Below are 17,980 nucleotides of genomic sequence, written 5' to 3'. Positions count from 1 at the left end.
CTGTCCCATAACAAATTTATGCTCTATCGGCGAATTCATCGGGCGAGCTGCACAATGTACATATCATAAAAGAGACTGCGACTCTCGATTCATCCTCAGAATAGCCAGGGTTTCTTCCAACCGATTCCTCCCATAACTCGATACACGCGATTCCGCCCTCGTCGTCTACCAGAGCAGCTTCAGGGCTTGGTCGATTAAAATCTTCTCGCTATGAGTGGGCATACATTCCTCACCGACGACAACGAGTCGTGTTTCTCGATTCGTACGTCGCCATGCTCTACGTCTGTCTCTTCATACTCAGCTGAGCGCTACCCTTCGACTGTCCACGCGCAAAATGGCTACTCACTTCCTGGAACACAACGAATTCCAACTGGACTGCGCCAGATATCCCACCCTGTTCTGGAAGATGAGGAAGCAATGGTAGAGGGTACGGTCCAGCCAGGATCAGTTCCAGACTCAGATGAGACCATCTCCTGGGGCTCGTTCCAGGATGCCGAAGGGGGCTTTGATTCACAGCAAGCGGACACCATCCCCTGGGATTGGTTTCAAGATGAGACTTCGGCACGTGAGGTAGGTACTGGTCCCAGCCCCCTGACCGATGCCGGACTAGACACGGAATCGCATGGGACCATCCCTCGGGGTTCTTTCCAGCATGCTGGAATATCTCAACATGAGCTGGCCTCGGTTGAACTGGCTTTACGTTCAGGACATTTGGGATCCGAGGCGAGCAAACGCTCAGTGCTCAATCTCTCCATAGTCAAGAACAGTGCGAACGAGAGCGTCACTCACAACTACTGGGACCATGAAGCGGAATTGCTTCTCTTCCTGCGTGACGAGGCAGAAGCCTGGGATGAAGTAGCTCGTCATAGAGACTTCGATGCTGGACATCAGAGCCCCGTTGATGGCCTTTCCACCCCGTTGCAATCAACGGAGCCCCAACTTCCACCACACCAAGACAATCAGCAGCGCCGTTGCAGGATTATCTCGCCCATGCCAGTGCGCCCATTCCATTACCGAACCGCTGCACATCTTGCGTGGTTGCAGGATGACGGGGACGCAAACCTGCCCACCGGTGAAATCGGTGGGTGATGTAGTGCAGCCCTGGCAATCTTTGGTGGGCTTGTCGCTGCCAGCGGAATTGCTCTTCTTGCCTCCGTGACTTTTGCTGTTTGCTAGTATGCCGGATGTCTGCAACCGCGATCCGCGCACGGGGTGGTAGGTGTTCAGGCCCTGGCAGTGAGACACTGCCGATTTGCAACACGAACACGGCATGTGTGAGCTTGTCAAAACCGTCACACTCCCACTCAAGACGGCTTCAAGCCATCACGGCTGTTGTACGCCGTCCAAGCTCCAGAGGGTATCCGATCATGAGTGCATCGGTCTGCAACCGCCCGTAAACACAAGCAAACACTCAGCCGCCTAAAACCAAGCCATTCTACACGCTTTCTAGAAGCGCTTCATTTGTTTGCACTGCACCGCTTGTTGCATATCCCTACAGAGCCACATGAGTGCGCTCAGAGTAATTGTTTCCCAAAATGGGCAAACTTTTCCGTTTGATAGTACAATAATATTCCATGTCTTGACTCTTCCCGCTTGTCTAGTTGCCTAGCAATCAATAAAGTTGTGCATATGCGCTTAGAAGCCATGGGGTGATGTCTGAGTTTGAGTGCAACTAACAAACCGTGAGGACAGCTGCGTATCCGTGCGATTGTTGTCTTAGCAAGTGCCCAAACGCACTGCGAAATTGCGCACAATTGGTTAAGAAGGCTCTTGACTGGGTTCATGATATAAAGTGTTCCTCGCACCCGCATCCGAATCCTCACCTCTACCTTGCAATATCAGCATGCTCCCCTTGAATCATCTTTGACGTCCTTGTATATATGATAGATACCTTGCATTTGTTTTATATATTCCCTTCTTTCGCTGCAACTGCGCCAACCTTGCACCGTCTGGTGCCTCCTCTTCTCCACGGTATGCCTTAGCGGGGAACGCCAGTCAGATCACGCGAGCGGCTGATTCCAAGGTGGTTAGGTGCATTCTCATCCATCTTTACACCCTCATTTATCTTTTCATACGACAAGCATCGACGCCGGCTCGCGAACTGCCCCTACTCCGCGTCCCTTCTACCTGTTGGCTCCCTTCAGTCCACCATCCTTGCGAATTTCACAAGGCTCTGCACGCAGAATCTGCGGCGTCACTCCGCTTCACCGCCGACACGCTGAGTTTCTACGCTGCGGAACCGTCTTTAGTACGAAATATTCCCCGCGCTGCCCCTGGATCATCATCCCAAATTGGACTTCGCCACGAGAGCACCTACCTACCCCAGTATATACGATTATCTTGCGACAACTCCCTTCCCCATACTTGTCAATTCTACCAAGCACACAAAACGCTTCTTCGCTCTGTCCAATAGGTCACAGGTGCTCTTATCGGCCTTTTGGACACGCATATTCAGATTACATGTGCGCCTACGGAACGCACGTACGGCTCCTCTCGACCTACTAATATACCATCTTCCTGAAGATGACTGGTTGTCGATTACATGCGCGCCTACAGAACCACGTACGGCTTCCTGTCGACCTACGAGTATACCGTCTTCCTGAAGATTGATGACTCGGTCCAAGGACGGCAAAGCTGAATTGCATTTTTCCGAACTCATCGCCCATGGCGACTCGACGAATTGGACACTGAAGACGAAGGGGACGGCAACGCCATCACTGTCAGGCTAGCCATGTTATGGCTCCTGCTCCCTTCGATGATTCCGCGACTGCTCGGCCTTCCATTCCAGACAGAAAGACTTGACGGAAGGGAAAGGAGAAAATGACTTCGGACGCTTCTTGGCCAAGTTGTGGATTACATGCGCGCCGCCTACAGAAGTTCTCCACGTACGGCTTCCTCTCGACCTACGAATATCCCATCTTCCTGAAGATAAATGACTCGATCCAAAGACGGCAAAGCTGAATTGCAGCTTTTCTAAAACCTATCGTCCATCGAGACATCAAACCAGAGAACATTCACTCGTCGTCCATGGCGACGGAACTGAACGATGAAAACGAAGGGGACGACGACGCGACAACGCGACCACTGTCAGGCTAGCCATGTTATGGCTCCTGCACCAATGCATGCTTGGAAGACCCCGTTAACAAGGGATCTAAATGGCGGACGAACAAGAATTTGTCAGGCTGGGCTTGTGAAACACACTTGCGCTCCAGTGAAAGGAGATTCTTCTTCTGTGATCTTTTTCCCTTTGTAAATACAAAGGTACTACCTTCTTTCGGCGATAAACATCCCCCCGGCACCAACAAAGATCAATCCCAGCTTCCCAGCCAGTCGAACAGTGAAAAAGGAACCCGCCGAGGACCGTTCTGGCACTCCGACGGAAACGGTTGTTGGTACCCCAGGGTTGGGGGACATGAGATCTTGCTCAGGGAGAGTATGATGCAGCATTATATACCAAGGGCATTCCGAACCCAGCTCCCGGTCCGCACGTCATGCTCGTACTTCATGCGAAGCGTGCCGTGCAACTTGCCTCCCTTCCACAATGCCAACTGATCGAAAATGCAAACCCCACATGCGTTACCGGGACGCCCCCCCGCCCATGTTCCCTCAAGGCGGTTTAACTCTGATCCCCGGAGCCAACTCCGACCGAAGCGATATACTGCAAGACGCACCATGACATGATGGCGAGAGAATCCGACGAAGCGATATACTGCAAGAGGCACTATAACATAATAGCAAGAGAATCCCGACGAAGCGATATACCGCAAGACGCACCATGACATGATGGCGAGAAGAACTCGACGAAGACGATTGGAAGCCGTGAGGGAATCCGTGATAAATAGCTGTTCATTGTGTGGATGGATCATTTTCAATTCCCATCTCATCTGATCCATCACTTGCTGGATTCAATACGACGGGCTTATTTGACGCAGTCTCACAGCCATCCCAGGTACCCCGCGCAGACAAGCAGGTGGGCATGAAAGGAGAGGGAGATGTCTGTAGCCTGCGTCCATGAATTGATCCTATCCGTTGTCGTAGTGACACGGAGGAGCGAAAGCCAGAAGCATACAAAAGCGTTACATAGAAATCAATATAAACAACAATACAAAGCACATTACGAAAACCGTCATTCATCCCATATCCCCCAACACCCATCAATCAACCTCAACCGCCTCCTTCTGCTCGACCGCGCCCTCCTTACCATAAACACTCCCATTCCCATTCATCACATACACTCCCCTCCTCTGCTCCTCCTCAGCACGCGAGGAGCTTCCCCAAATCTTCCCACTCACCCTCCTCTTCGACAACTCCTCCCTCCACCCCTTCTCCGCAACCGTCTCCTCCTCCTCAAACCGCCACTCAAACTTCGCCGGCCTCTTCCACGATCCGAACGTCTCTCCTTCCTTGACCGGCTGCCCGGCCCACTTGTCTAGCTGCGGCCTCTTCTCCTTCCACATCTGCTTGTCGGCGAAGCGCCGATCGAGCGTGGCGAAGAGCTCCGCGTACTGTTGCGGTGCTTGATCGCCTCCTTGGCGCCTGTATGCCATCTTCAGGAGTTCGGTGTGCGTGGTGGCGATGCTGATGGCGTCTAAGCCCGGAGCAGATTGGCCGTCGCTGAGGCGGTAGAGGATATCTTCGTGCAGTTCGATGGCATCTTGGTAGCGCTTTTGCTGGGTGTACAGCTCGGAGAGGAGCACGGTGAACTCCAAGGTCGACTTGTCTAGCGTGCCGCGGATGTAGGCCAGGTTGTACCGGATGTGGTAGCAAAGGTGGATGGCGTCGGAGAATTTGTTGAGGCAGGCAAGCGTTTGGATGAGGGAGCGGCCGATGTAGAGGACGAGCGGGGACGAGGCGAGATTATTGCGGACTTTGCGGGATTCCCAGAGAGCTTGCAGGATGCGCTGTATTGGGGTTAGCTTACGGATCGTGATGTTCAAGGAGTGTTGGCTTACCTCGAGATCTTCGTATTTCTTTGCCACGCTCAATGTGCTGATCAGATCTGCAAGCAGCTGCTGAAGCTCGTCCAACTCAATATCAACTCTGTCAAGGCCCTTGAGAGATTCCTGCAGGACGATGCGTGAGAAGTCCAGCATGGCAGCGTACAGTTTCTGGTCGCCGCACTTGTTCGTTCCAACACCAACAAGGTACTTGGCGAGCGTGAAGCCGATACGTATGTAGCTTTCTGACTCGAAGCCACCATGAAGGTGAATGAACCGATCCATGAGCAGGGCAAGGTCGTACGCCTCCACAAACTTAGCGGACTTGGTATATGCGTGCACCTTGTCAAGTGCACGTTTGATGACTTCATGCTCGTAGCGGGTCTTGGTAACTTCTTCAATATAGAGCTGGAAGAATACATCGATGACAGATTGGTTGACGGTTCGCTTGAAATCGAGGTACCTGTAGAAGTACTCAACGAGCTCCTTCTTGATGTTGATGAACTCGGCGTGGTATTCGGACTTGTGCTGGAGATGGAAGTAGAGACCACGTCCTGCCTTGATGATCGAGCGGTAATCTGTCTTGGTCGAGGTCGCCTTGAAGTAGGACTGGTAAAGCAGAATCTCCTCGCGAATTTCAGACATGACAGTTGTGAACGAGGTAGACTCAGAGATGGCTTCCTGGAAGGAGGCCAGGAAGATGTAGGAGTTGTAATGTGATTCGGTCGTAGTGGTGGCTGTCGCCCTGACCTCTTCGACAAGCTTGCTTCTCATCTCAACAATGAGTGACTGCGCCTGTTCGGTGAAGCTGCACTCCTTGTAGGTCTTGGCAATACTTCTGGCGGAGGTTATGAGAGTTTCCGAACTGCTCTCCTGATGGAAGATCTCCAAGGCGCTAGTTTTGAGGGTGTGAGTAGCCCTGGTGATTGACTCAGTCGTGCTCTGCTTCTTGCACGTAGAGACATAACTATGAAGCGCAGTCAATGTTTCCGTCGATGTTCGACTGATCTTCTTGCTCATCTCAAACTCCTCATGATATATTTCCACGGCCTTGCTGATCTCCTTGGTGCTGAAAGAATACAGTCTGGCGACGCGTGTATTGCAGATATGAACGATCTTCCTCGAGAATTCGGTCTCGGTCGTCTTGCAGTACTTGAGTACCTCCTGATAGAGTGAGATGGCTAGTTCACGATGTTCCTCCTTGTGCTCACAAAACTGGGCGTATGCCAGCGCGGCTCGGATCGTAACCTCATGGTGATGCTTATACAAGCTCAGGCAATGGTGGTGATACTCCTTGGAAATCTCGATGAGCAGGCTGATGTCGACGAGTTCCTTGTGCTCCAAAATGAAGATGTATCGTTCGTAGATCTTCTGGATGACAGTTGCCTCTATCTTGTACTCTGCTCCGAAGTGAATGAAGGTTCTCCAGAGATAGCGATACACCTCATAGGCGAGATGCCACTTGCCCTGTATCTCATAAATCTCGGCCAGAAGGATAGCGGCATCAAACCCATCAATGCGCAGGCAACCTTCGGCGGTGTGGAAGCACGAGTACACATAGAAGCACGCCGTGGATGCCTCATCATATAGGCGCAGGCGGAAGCAGATACGCGCAAACTCGATGAGAATGCGAATTGTCTCGCGATGTGTCTTCCCGAAGCAGATCGGCATCCAGATGAACAGCTCTCGATAGATTTCAATGACCCGTTCATACTTGTAGGTCAACTCGAAGAATGCAATAATTGTCCGGATTCTTTCAAGGATGTACTGTTTGTTTTCGATATGGCGGACGCAGATCAGGGCGCGGAAGATGTTGAGATAAATTGCTTCGACAATCTCAAGGTGCAGCATCTTGAAATGGCATTCGGCGAGGCCGATGCATAGCTCCACAATCTCCACAGTGAGGCGTTCGCTCAGGATGGTAATATCCGTGGAGGATGTAATGATCCCGATGGAAGCCCAGACTTTGCTTATGACTCGCATGTAGATTTCGCATGCCTCTTCATAACGCTCTTCGTGGACGTAGCTAGAGCACAAGGCCTGACAGATTGCTATGGCCGTTGATGTGACTTCGGTCGATTCCAACGAGCTTTCGAAGATCTCCGTCAGCGTCTTCTTCTCTTCCTTGGAAATCACTGTGGTGGATGAGGTCGTGGTAGTTGAGGAAGACGAGGTTTCCTTGCTGTAAGAGAAAGACTTGGTGATCGTTTCTGCGAGATATCGCACAATCGTGATGCATTCGACGGAAGTGCGCTCCTCCCGGCTTTCGTAGTACTCGTAAATGCTCTGATAGATGGAGCGGGACATGGAGAAGATCTCCAACTTCGAGAAGTACTCCGCAATCTCCTGCACACGCTTGATCATCTTGGACTCGTACCTGTACTCATAGCTATAAGACTGGATCTCCGTCCAAAGCCCGCGAAGGACGACCTCGCATTCCTCCTTGCGCTCATACCGATGGAGGAATTCGGTATACCTGAGAGCAAACTCGACCTTCAGCTCAACGATACGCGCGGTCACTTGAGCGCTCGATACGCTCTTCCAAAAACGAACCAGGACCTGCTCCGCTTGGAACAACTCCTTGCGCTCCTCGTAGATGCTGATGATATGTAAGGTTGACTCGATGCGCCGGTGATCCGTGATGGCCAGCGTCTCTTCAAGGTACTCGTGATACTCCAGTGTGAGCGACAACACCTCATCGTAGTATGAGAGCTGCTTTAGGTAGGTGATTAGAAGCTGGAAGAGTGCATGTGTTTCGGAGTGCAAATGCCCATATGCATGGAGACGCAGCCTGTACAGCTTGCGGTAGATGACAACAGCCTGACGGATGTCTTTGATGTCGACGTATAGTTCCGCCAGGTATCCGAGATACGTAATCTGTTTAGACTCAATTTGTCCCCGTTCGTACACCTCAATGAGATAGTTCAACACCTCGATCTTCTTCTCGCGGAACTCTTTATGCTTCGAGATCTCCAGGCTAGCGGAGTACTTGATGAAGAACTCCGCCAGAGCTAATACGACGCTCTCAGCACAGACGTGCCGGCTGACCTTGAAGGCCTCGTATGAGTACTCGGACAGGACGTGAGCATCTTTGAATCCCTTTCCAATGCGCAGTTCCATCAACAAACTCTGCAAAACAGCAGCGGAACGCTCGCCAAGTAGCGTCCTGCGAATGGAAAAGGCGAGGTCTTGAAGAGTTTCTGCCTCTACGGCAATGTACTGGCGTCCTAGGCAGGACCCCTCATAGAGTGCGAGGCGTACTGTAGCCGCAAAGCAGATCTTGAATTGGGCAGAGAGGTTGAACTTTTTCGTGCTCTTGTCGTAGAGAGACGAAGAACGGAAGTGGAGGATCCAGTAACGCGCCGCATATTCGAACAAGGCATGGCGTCCGAAGCTCTCTGCCATTTCCTTTGTGTCGTAGAATTCAACCTGCGGATCTAGGTCATCATGCGGCAGGAGATTGATCTTGCAATATGTAAGTGAGCGAGTTGCCAATGATTTGTGGGCTTCCTTGAGGTCGATGACTAGACCCTTGCTGCCCGCGGATGTGGTCGCCAGGAGTCGTTCACGTATGCTAGGATGCCTTAGATAGGCTAGATTATCCTGGATGACAACAATTGAGCCACAGAGCTGACGAATTAATGCCTCTACGTCGCCCGAGTAGGGGCGAAAGGCACACTCGTCAGGGTTGACCTCAAGGAGAGCCTTGATTTCCTTCAAAGTTAATGGGCGTTCAGCCGCCAACACCCAGGAGAGGATATTCTTTGTCTCCATGCGTTTGGCATCTAAACGTGTTGCTGTCAGGTGATCAATGTACTCGTCCACAGTCTTAGGGGCCGTTTGACAAGCTTTCAAAATGGCCGCTGCCGAGTTTTCGTGTTCGATGGCTTGGAGCTGCAGCTCTGCCCAAAGGAATGAGCGATGCGAACTTTCAGCGAACTGCCGTACAATCTCAGACTTCTCGGATTCCGTCAGATTCCGCAGATTGGCGTTGTGTTGGATAAAGTCCTCAACGTAGTTGCGAATATCGTTGCTTGATTCTTGAAGGTCTTCCAGAACCAAGAATTCCTGGCAGTGCTTTCGGGCGGCCTCGCTGACGGGGCGACTGAGAATGATTGCCTTGACATTACGTCTCGATTTAGTAATCCTGTGGAGCGTCTCCAGTATCTGCGGGTTACCGATCCGGGAGCCAGCCAGTTGGTCAAGCCCATCGATAAGTATCAGCAGCTTCCTGTTGTCCAAAGACGCCTCAAGCGCAGACCAGAGAGTGGCTTCCACTTCAGAAGAAGGGCAGCCATTTTGAGCATGCTCCATCGCCTTGGCAATCCGGGCAAGCAGGCCTTCTCGGCCGATCCTCCGATCGAGGAGTTGGAGCACCAAGCTTTTGATGAGTGACAGTGGGCTGGTGGTGTACTTGACATTGGTATCGACGGCATATGCGACAAGCTCGTCTTCGACAAATTCCTGCTCTTGGATCCAACGCGAAAGGACCGTCTTACCGGTGCAGGCACCGCCAGTGATCAGTAAAATGTTCTTTCCACTTGTGTCCTTGGAAAACTTTCTCAGGCGTGGACCGAACCAGTCGCAGGTGTACTCGGCGCGCTTAGATTCGGAGTAGAGCTGGTTAGACATGATGGCTTTGACCACAGAGTCTTGAGGAGACAGGAACTCTCTGATCTCATGCAGGTTATAATGCGAGCTCCCCCACATCGAGATGGACACCGATTCCAGATGGCTGTAGAAGGACGCAGTTCCCAAGGAGATTACAGTGTCCAGATCTACGAAGCCGGCGATCTTGATCGGCACACCTTCAGTTCATTAGCTCAATCGTCCTGATTGATATAGGTCAGAATGTCATACCACGGCAAGCGAGAGTCAGATATTCTTTGACGTCAGACGTAAAGCGTGCCCATTTTTGGAAGGCATGAGCGAGCTCACGCCGAGCATCAGGAGTGGACTGGATAATATGGGTTTGACGAAGGAATGTGGACAGGGCGAAAGCCATTTTGTGGAAGACGCTGAAAGCCTTCAGGAGAACGTTGACATGCTTGTTGCCCAACTGTAGGGAGTTTAGTGAGATAGAAATTGGGTCCAGGGGAATGACGTACCCGAATGAGCGCAGTGCAGCTGTCGCATATGAGACGAGTAGCATCCTCACTATTCAGCATGAAGTCCTTGAGGACGTCATGGGAAAGGAGGACAATGCCTCCGATGTTGTCAGCCCATCTGAGTATTCTATCCCAGTAAGAGCCATCATGGGGCATGTGTCGTAGGCGCTCGTTCTTCAGAATGTTGAGAAAGTCATGAACGGAATTCTGGCCCTCGAATGCGACGCTCGTAGAGCGCCAAAAGCTAGGGCGTACAAGGGACTGCGATTTCAATAGTATCTCACGTGTCGTTCGGATTTTTGGACTGCTTAAAGCTGCGAAGGCGTCGAGAGAGGGAGACAGGAGACTATCCTCGCTCCCGCTCAGACTTTGTGATTTCTGTGAGCCATTGGCTTGCAGAGGAGAGGAGACTGCAGCTGATGACATGGTAGACTGTGTGCTAGGACGGTATCAGATGAGATAGATCTGAGCCGGGTCAGAGGACTGAGAAGAGAGAGCGGAGGCTGGAAGCCGTCACGTACCACTCCGTGAGTTTGGTCTTTCTTGAGCCCAAACGCAAGCAGCAAAAGAAAAGTTGGAAAGCTGGACTCGGGAGGAGAAGACAGAGGCTCATGGAAAGCTCCAGAGCGGAGGCTTCAGTGGATGTCTCTAAATATGCCTGCTCCGCACCCACAGCCGATCGGGATGAGCGTCATGGCTGAAATGGCATGCCGTCCCACAACGAAGGATACCCAACAACCAATCTAAATGGTGCATGTATCAATCCAGTTGGTCCACTGTTCGGCGAAGTAGAAGCTCATGTAGCAGTAGCAACGCAATGCAAGTGGATTCCGCATGCATCTCGGGCGAGCCGATATGCTCCCCAACCTGCTGGAGTGCCTTGGTTCCAGGCCACTGGAGACGTATCCGCATCGAAAGCATTCAACAATAGGGTGAGGCAATATTGATTGACGGCAGCCATTGCAGGGCCGTGCAAGCTGGAAACGATAGCCTACGATCGAGTCTAGTGATGGCGGTTGTCGAACGCATGGACAACGGGAACGGGTGGGCTGTCTTGGAGCAACTCTCCGTGCAGAGACTGTACCCCAAAATTTCCCGATTCAGCTCACCATTGACTTGATACGACTCCAGAGTCTTCCACTGCGTCTGCTCCCTTGGCTCGGAAACGGGAAGGCTCGCTCCCGTCACTGGCTCAGCCGTGATCTGCGGTGGCTCTCTCGCTTGCCCCCTCTGAAAAGGTGGGGAGAGTTTCATGATGGCTGGCTGTCGGCCTCCAAAGGGGATATGCTGGTGATGAAAAAGGAACTGTTGGGGTGACGTTCAGCTGGTTGCTGGAAGCGCCACCAGCGGGAAACTGCTTGGCACCCGTGCGGAGACATCAGATCTCCATTCCGAGAATCTGCATGAGAAGGAATCGGGATTCGATGGAAACCATTCCGTAACGAGTACAAATTCCTTGTCGACCCCAACTCTTCTCGTAAGCTTCGTGCATTTTGAACCCATGTGTTTGGACCAATTCATATGAACAGGCTATTTCTAAGCATGGCTCCTACTCAAAATGCATTCATTCGGGAGAAGAAAAGACGGGTTCGATTTCCGAGTTCGTCTATTGGGGTATAGATCTCGACTCCAAAGGGAAACCAATCGAATACATGACGCGTTGCATTGTAGCTGCAATGCAGGCTTACACAATGTTGCAGCTACGACTGAAGTAGCACGCGTCCTATACGCTACAGCAGGATATGGTCGCCGACCTCTTTGGCAATGCTATGCATAGATGGACCCTGCCGGTGCGGAGTAGTCGTACTGAACCCGGTACGCCGGATACTTTTCATGTCGTGTCGGCCTACGACGCGAACATGTAACTGATAGGACGGAGAATCTCGGGCCGGCTGCGATGCGACAAACGGATCCGTCCAGGCTGGTATCTAGAGGAGGGTGTGCGCATGTATAGCAATATGCGTGCAATATCGCCAAACGATGAGAAGTAGACCCAAGGAAACGTATAGGAGGACGGTTTTGGCGGTGGAGTTTACCCTACTGGGAGCAAGAGAGGAGGGGTACTGTACGAATATTAATGCGGAGAAGGGAAAAGAATGTGATAGTTGCGAGGGACTAGTAGCATCAGAGGCTTCGAAATGGTATCTAGCACCTAGATTCAGGCTCCTGACGAGAAAACCCCTCCAGGGCTCTTTCGTATGCTAGAAAGAGGGACTTATTCAAAGAGCTGGAGGCAGGCAGAACGCTGGTGACGCTATCCCCCAGTGCTTAAATACCTAATCCCCGTTCGATTCGATGCAAACACGTCAAACATCTCAACCTCCCACGCTTCCCCTCTCTCACACCTCGGCTTCCTGTCAAAGGCCCCCCTGCGGGAACTGCTTAGCCGCTCCCGGGCAACTCACGGAAATGTCGACGTCGTCGCATATCCTTTGGCAAAGGCTGGCTCCAAGGCGAGCTCGCCTGCCCTTGTACCCAGACTTTGACCTCGTACCGCGTTGACCATGGCCACGGTGCATCAACCTCCGCCGCTGAAAGGCCTTCGAGTGCTAGAGTTTGCCGGATTGGCCCCTGGTATGGCCTCCATGAGCTGCAGAACGGAGGATTGAATCCTGAACGCTTCATGTAGGGCCATTCGCGGGCATGCTCCTCGCAGACTACGGAGCTACGGTCCTCCGTCTCGACCGCGCTCCCGTCCAACCGTCCTCGGACCAGCTTACGCGCCGCAAGACGAGCATCTGCGTGGACATGAAAGCGCCAGCCGGCCTGGCTCTGATCAAGAAGCTGATTCCCCACGTCGATGTTGTCATAGATCCTTTCCGCCCTGGGGTGCTCGAGAAAGCGGGTCTGGGGCCTGAAGAGGTGCTGCTGAAGCTCAACCCTAGGCTCATTGTCGCACGCATGACGGGCTTCAGAAGAGATGGCAAATACAGCATGATGGCCGGACACGACATCAACTACATTGCCGTTTCCGGAGTGCTGAGCATCTTCGGCCGCAAGGGCGAGAAGCCGTATCCTCCTGGAAACGTCGTTGGCGATTTTGCCGGTGGAGGCGCAATGTGCTTCATAGGGATCCTTCTGGCACTCATTGCGAGAGAGAAGACCAACTTTGGTCAGGTGGTTGAAGCGAACATGGTGGACGGCAGCGCGATACTGGCCACCATGCCACGATTGGGTATGAAGACCGAGCTATGGCGCCGGGAGCGAGGCACGAACGTGCTGGACGGCGGCGCGCCCTTCTATGGCACCTACGAGACCAAGGACGGGAAATACATGGCACTGTACGTGGTTCTCGGTTTAGGTAGAAGCAATTCTAACGGAAGACACAGTGGCTGCATTGAGCCCCAGTTCTGGGCGGCGTTTCTCAAAGGCGCAGGCCTGAATCCTTCCGACCTCCCTGGCGACCGTGACAACAAGGACGACTGGCCCAAGCTGACCGCGTTCCTCACACAGCTTTTCAAGACCAAGAACCGGTCCGAGTGGGAGGCCATCTACGACGGCACAGACGCATGCTGCACTCCTGTGCTCACCCAGGCAGAGCTTGAGGCACAGGGGTTTGACCAGAGACCTGCCGTGACGCTCAAGTCAACCCCTGGCTATGCCATCCAGGAGGGCGAGGACGGCCGGCCCGCAGCCGTGGGTCAGGGCATCGGCTACGAGGGTAGTGGATGGAGTGAAAAGGGACTGAAGCCCGGATCTGGAGGAGAGGAGACTCTGAGCCAGTGGCTTGGCTGGACGAAGGGAAGGCAGTACCGTGTAGAGAACCAGGGACTGGTGCTCACGGAGAACGCGAAGCTATAGTCCTCTTCCAGCATATTAGCATATTCGAGCATCATGTCCTGTCAAATACCATCTTCGTTGATGTTCTACAGATAGTATACACTGCCGGTGCTTTACCGTGCCCTGGGCTTCCTCTTCGGCTTCGCCGCCTTTTGTGCATTGCGCAGTTTCCTCCTCTCCATGTTCAACGCTTTCCTAGCGGCCGCCTTCCGCCAGGCCGTGAACCTGTCTCCGGGGATGAACTTCTTGACCTTGTCCTTCATCTCGTCTCCCGCACGCCCAATCTCCCAATTCGTCTTCCGGAACGCATATCCCTTGCCCATCTTCAACCCATTCACCGTCGTCTCCACCTTCGCCGCAGGCAGACCCTCCACAACGACTTCAGCGGTAGCCTCAGCAGCAACAGTCTCCCTCTTCACAGGCACCATATTCAGCCTCCGTTTCCGCGCCGCATTGACCGGATACGGGAGCGTATCGTCTTTATCGAGCACGACACCTATGTACTGGCGATCCGGGTGCTTCAGCGGGTCCCGATAATACCGCACGTAGCCGGCCTGCGTGGCGAAGATGCAGTGGTCGCGGCCGAATTTGCAGTTCTCCCCGGGGAACCACATGGTGCCGCGTTGGCGGAAGATGATGTTGCCGGGGACGACGTACTCGCCTGGAAAGGTAGCGTTAGACGTGGTTAATGGAGGATGGGAGAGGGAAGGGATATATACCTCCTGCTTTCTTAGCACCGAGACGCTTTCCGGGCCCGTCTTTTGCGCCATTGGCTCGGCCTTGGGCTTGATGCGTTGCGTGTCTTACGAAGGAGAGGGATGGGGATGCGGGTGAGGGAGCGGCGGCGGCGGCGGTGCGCAGGGCGTCGAGGACGCGGGTCGAGGGGATGATGGCTGTCGCCGCGGCGCTGCTGGTGGAGTGCAGGAGTGCGCGGGCGGGCGCGAAGACTCGGGGGAGCAGCATGGCTGCGGGGGAGACGGGCGGAGATGGGTGCGGTGCCGTGGTGTTGATCTAGGTATGGGAAATGTTGGACGGTTGAAAGGCGCTTTTCCTTTTCGGGGTTGGTGGCTTGGCGGACGGATGCATTCGCAGTAGAGTACCAGCTAGACTTCAATTCCCAGTCCGTTACCATTTTTCAACTCTCTACTTGTTGGTTGCTGACCCTGCGCATGGATTGAATACTATTATTCCCTTGTAAACCATGGTGTCAAAAAATTTGAACACATAGCCTAAGGGAGTGAGGAATGGTCTATCCGTTGCGCAGTGCGAAGGAGCCTGTTCTCGTGGTTGTGAAACGCCTTCCAAGTTTGGAACGCTTGCTCACTCGCCGTACAGAAGCATGACCTTATAAAATAATATAAAATATCTACATTGGGAATTTGCTTGTGCTTCTGTAGCAGAAAATCATCGATGTGAATACAAGATGAACTGTATGCCTGATACGGCAGATGGTCCAAGCTCCCCCTACGCTTCTTCAAGGATAGATTCCAAGAATGACGCCGAAGCTCCACCACAAGAGCCCACCGAAGTTGTCCAACCATCTAGCTCTCCCACCATCACCCAGCAGGCCCGTTGCATGCTAGGTCTGCGACCGCGCCTTCGTGCCCGACCTTCCCTCCTCGATCTCGTCCGCAGACCGAACATCGATAACATCTCCCAGTCGCCCCGCCGCCTAGAGTCCCTCGACCCAGACGACCGTGCGAAGCTCATCCCGCTGCCGGCGAGCCCGCTCACAGGGCCCAAGCAAGAGCTTCTTGATAGTCCGCCGCCTATATCCATAGAGGGGGAAAAATCAGAAGAGGAGGTAAAGATGGCACCGGTATGGGACCTATGAGGGAGAGCACGCTGGGCTGGACATGGCTGACGTGCGTTCGAAGCAGGATCAGAAGAAGGCACAAGATGCTGAGGAGCATCATGGTATGCATCCGACCCTGAATATGGACATGTGCTCTCTGGATCTGACTAACACCTCTCAGGCACTGTCTTCTCAGTTTCTGGGTACGCTGGTTGCCTAAGGGATTTGGATCCTTCACTGACAATGTAGGCCTGTCATTATTGCAGAAAACATGATCGGATGTGCCATGTACGAGCTTGTCAGTTACCTACTCCGCCTATACTGGGCTCCCGTTGACATTTCTAGGTCCGTGTCGGACACGATCAATTGGTCGGTGAGGTCATTCGCATTGATGCAGACAAAGCCTCGATTCAGGTCTACGAAGAGACGGGTATGACGCCTGGGACCGTTTATATTGGCCACGCTGACAGTGTACAGCCGGCGTTACTGTCGGAGACCCTGTGTTCCGGACCGGGAAGCCTCTGTCCGTCGAGCTCGGCCCTGGCCTGCTGGAGACCATCTATGACGGTATCCAGCGTCCTCTCGAGAAGATCGCCGAAGCCGCCAACAGCATCTACATTCCGCGCGGTATCAACATTCCTGCGCTTGACCGCAAGAAGAAGTGGGAGTTCACGCCGGGCAAGTTCAAGGTCGGCGATCACATTACTGGAGGCGACGTGTTTGGAACCGTCTTCGAGAACAGTCTGTTCCCCCAACACAAGATTCTGCTCCCTCCTCGCGCCCGTGGTACCATCACGCGCCTGGCGGACAAGGGTAGCTACACCGTCGATGAAAAGATTCTGGAACTCGAGTTCAATGGAACCAGGACGGAGTACAGCATGATGCACCCATGGCCCGTCCGAGCCCCGCGCCCTGTTTCCGAGAAGCTCTCATCTGATAAACCTCTGATTGTTGGACAACGTGTCCTGGACGCTCTCTTCCCCACTGTGCAGGGAGGCACCGTGTGCATTCCTGGTGCTTTTGGATGTGGCAAGACAGTCATTAGCCAGTCGCTATCCAAGTTCTCCAACTCGGACGTGATTGTCTACGTTGGATGTAAGATACAACCAACCTGGAATGCCGGCCTCAACTGACAGCATGTAACAGGCGGCGAGCGCGGAAACGAGATGGCAGAGGTGTTGAAGGATTTCCCAGAGGTAGACTACTTCAATCGTGGTCGGTAATACCTATGCTAATGTGTGCAGCTATCCATCAACGTCGATGGCAAGGAGGAGCCCATCATGAAGCGGACGACGCTCATTGCCAATACCTCCAACATGCCCGTCGCCGCTCGTGAAGCCTCCATTTACACTGGAATTACTGTAGCTGAATATTTCCGCGACCAAGGCAAAAACGTAGCCATGATGGCAGACTCTTCTTCGCGATGGGCAGAGGCTCTGCGTGAACTCTCCGGTCGTCTCGGAGAAATGCCTGCTGATCAAGGCTTCCCCGCTTACCTCGGCGCTAAGCTGGCATCCTTCTACGAGCGCGCAGGTGCTGTGACTGCTCTGGGTAGCCCCGAGCGCCACGGCAGTGTCAGTATCGTCGGAGCCGTCAGCCCTCCTGGAGGTGACTTCTCGGACCCGGTCACGACGAGTACACTGGGTATTGTGCAAGTCTTTTGGGGTCTCGACAAGAAGCTTGCTCAGCGGAAACACTTCCCCTCGGTCAATACTTCTATGAGTTATACCAAGTATGCCGCTGTTCTAGAAAAGTACTACGCGGAGCACAACCCCGAGTTCCCACGGTTGCGAGACCGCATCAAGGAGCTGCTCTCCACATCCGAGGACCTGGACCAGGTCGTGCAGCTTGTGGGTAAATCTGCCTTGGGCGACCCTGACAAGATCACGCTGGATGTGGCGTCCATGATCAAGGAGGACTTCCTGCAACAGAACGGTTATTCCGACTACGACCAATTTTGCCCGCTATGGAAGACAGAGTGGATGATGAAGAACATGATGGCCTTCCACGACGAGGCACAGAAGGCGGTTGCGCAGGGTCACAGCTGGGGCAAGGTCCGAGACGCAACGTCAGAGATCCAGAGCGCTCTCCGCAGTATGAAGTTTGAGCTGCCCAGTGAAGGCGAGGAGAAGATTACCAAGAAGGTCAGTGAGCCCATGCTCGAGGTGTATGTTTTGCAGCTAACCCATGTCCAGTACGAGGAACTATATCAGAAGTTGACGGATAAGTTCGCGTCGGTGATGGATGACTAGAGGATTACGTCTGCATAGCGAGCGTGGTTTTGAACCTGCTTTGTATATTGAAATCAACTGTCGAATGTTTGTTGCGCAAATACTTCTGCCTTGTGGTGGTGACGACGC

The 17,980-nt window shown here is 53.2% G+C and overlaps 5 protein-coding genes across 5 annotated transcripts; 3 read left to right on the top strand and 2 right to left on the bottom strand.

The window, feature by feature from the left end:
* Window positions 1-210: 210 nt before the first annotated feature.
* Window positions 211-1,089, top strand: EI97DRAFT_454849 (uncharacterized protein; the record flags this gene model as incomplete). The annotated part of the gene is made up of 1 exon (XM_033800583.1): window positions 211-1,089. One exon carries the CDS (start codon window positions 211-213, stop codon window positions 1,087-1,089), a length of 879 nt encoding a protein of 292 aa, XP_033657441.1.
* A 2,934-nt stretch (window positions 1,090-4,023) lies between these two features.
* EI97DRAFT_105100 (uncharacterized protein) lies at window positions 4,024-10,746 on the bottom strand. The gene is made up of 5 exons (XM_033792922.1): window positions 10,567-10,746; window positions 10,046-10,510; window positions 9,798-9,996; window positions 4,953-9,745; window positions 4,024-4,901 (listed from the first exon to the last, which is right to left on the bottom strand). The coding sequence occupies exons 2-5, from the start codon at window positions 10,469-10,471 to the stop codon at window positions 4,155-4,157; spliced, it is 6,165 nt and encodes a 2,054-aa protein (XP_033657440.1). The 5' UTR covers window positions 10,472-10,510; window positions 10,567-10,746; the 3' UTR covers window positions 4,024-4,154.
* Window positions 10,747-12,469: 1,723 nt separating this feature from the next.
* EI97DRAFT_105072 (uncharacterized protein) lies at window positions 12,470-13,892 on the top strand. The gene is made up of 2 exons (XM_033792921.1): window positions 12,470-13,326; window positions 13,375-13,892. Exons 1-2 carry the CDS (start codon window positions 12,689-12,691, stop codon window positions 13,844-13,846), a joined length of 1,110 nt encoding a protein of 369 aa, XP_033657439.1. The 5' UTR covers window positions 12,470-12,688; the 3' UTR covers window positions 13,847-13,892.
* Window positions 13,748-14,824, bottom strand: EI97DRAFT_429672 (uncharacterized protein). The gene is made up of 2 exons (XM_033797495.1): window positions 14,545-14,824; window positions 13,748-14,486 (listed from the first exon to the last, which is right to left on the bottom strand). Exons 1-2 carry the CDS (start codon window positions 14,786-14,788, stop codon window positions 13,939-13,941), a joined length of 792 nt encoding a protein of 263 aa, XP_033657438.1. The 5' UTR covers window positions 14,789-14,824; the 3' UTR covers window positions 13,748-13,938.
* A 360-nt stretch (window positions 14,825-15,184) lies between these two features.
* EI97DRAFT_491496 (V-type ATPase) lies at window positions 15,185-17,949 on the top strand. Its single transcript, XM_033802271.1, has 9 exons — window positions 15,185-15,644; window positions 15,706-15,742; window positions 15,802-15,823; window positions 15,870-15,918; window positions 15,966-16,050; window positions 16,098-16,715; window positions 16,767-16,816; window positions 16,865-17,764; window positions 17,816-17,949. Exons 1-9 carry the CDS (start codon window positions 15,249-15,251, stop codon window positions 17,870-17,872), a joined length of 2,214 nt encoding a protein of 737 aa, XP_033657437.1. The 5' UTR covers window positions 15,185-15,248; the 3' UTR covers window positions 17,873-17,949.
* The last annotated feature ends 31 nt before the right edge of the window (window positions 17,950-17,980 follow it).

Source organism: Westerdykella ornata, assembly GCF_010094085.1.
Source record: "Westerdykella ornata strain CBS 379.55 unplaced genomic scaffold EI97scaffold_2, whole genome shotgun sequence".
Lineage (NCBI taxonomy): Eukaryota > Fungi > Ascomycota > Dothideomycetes > Pleosporales > Sporormiaceae > Westerdykella > Westerdykella ornata.
The sequence above is the reverse complement of the archived record's forward strand: the minus strand, read 5'-3'. Positions and strand labels throughout refer to the sequence as shown.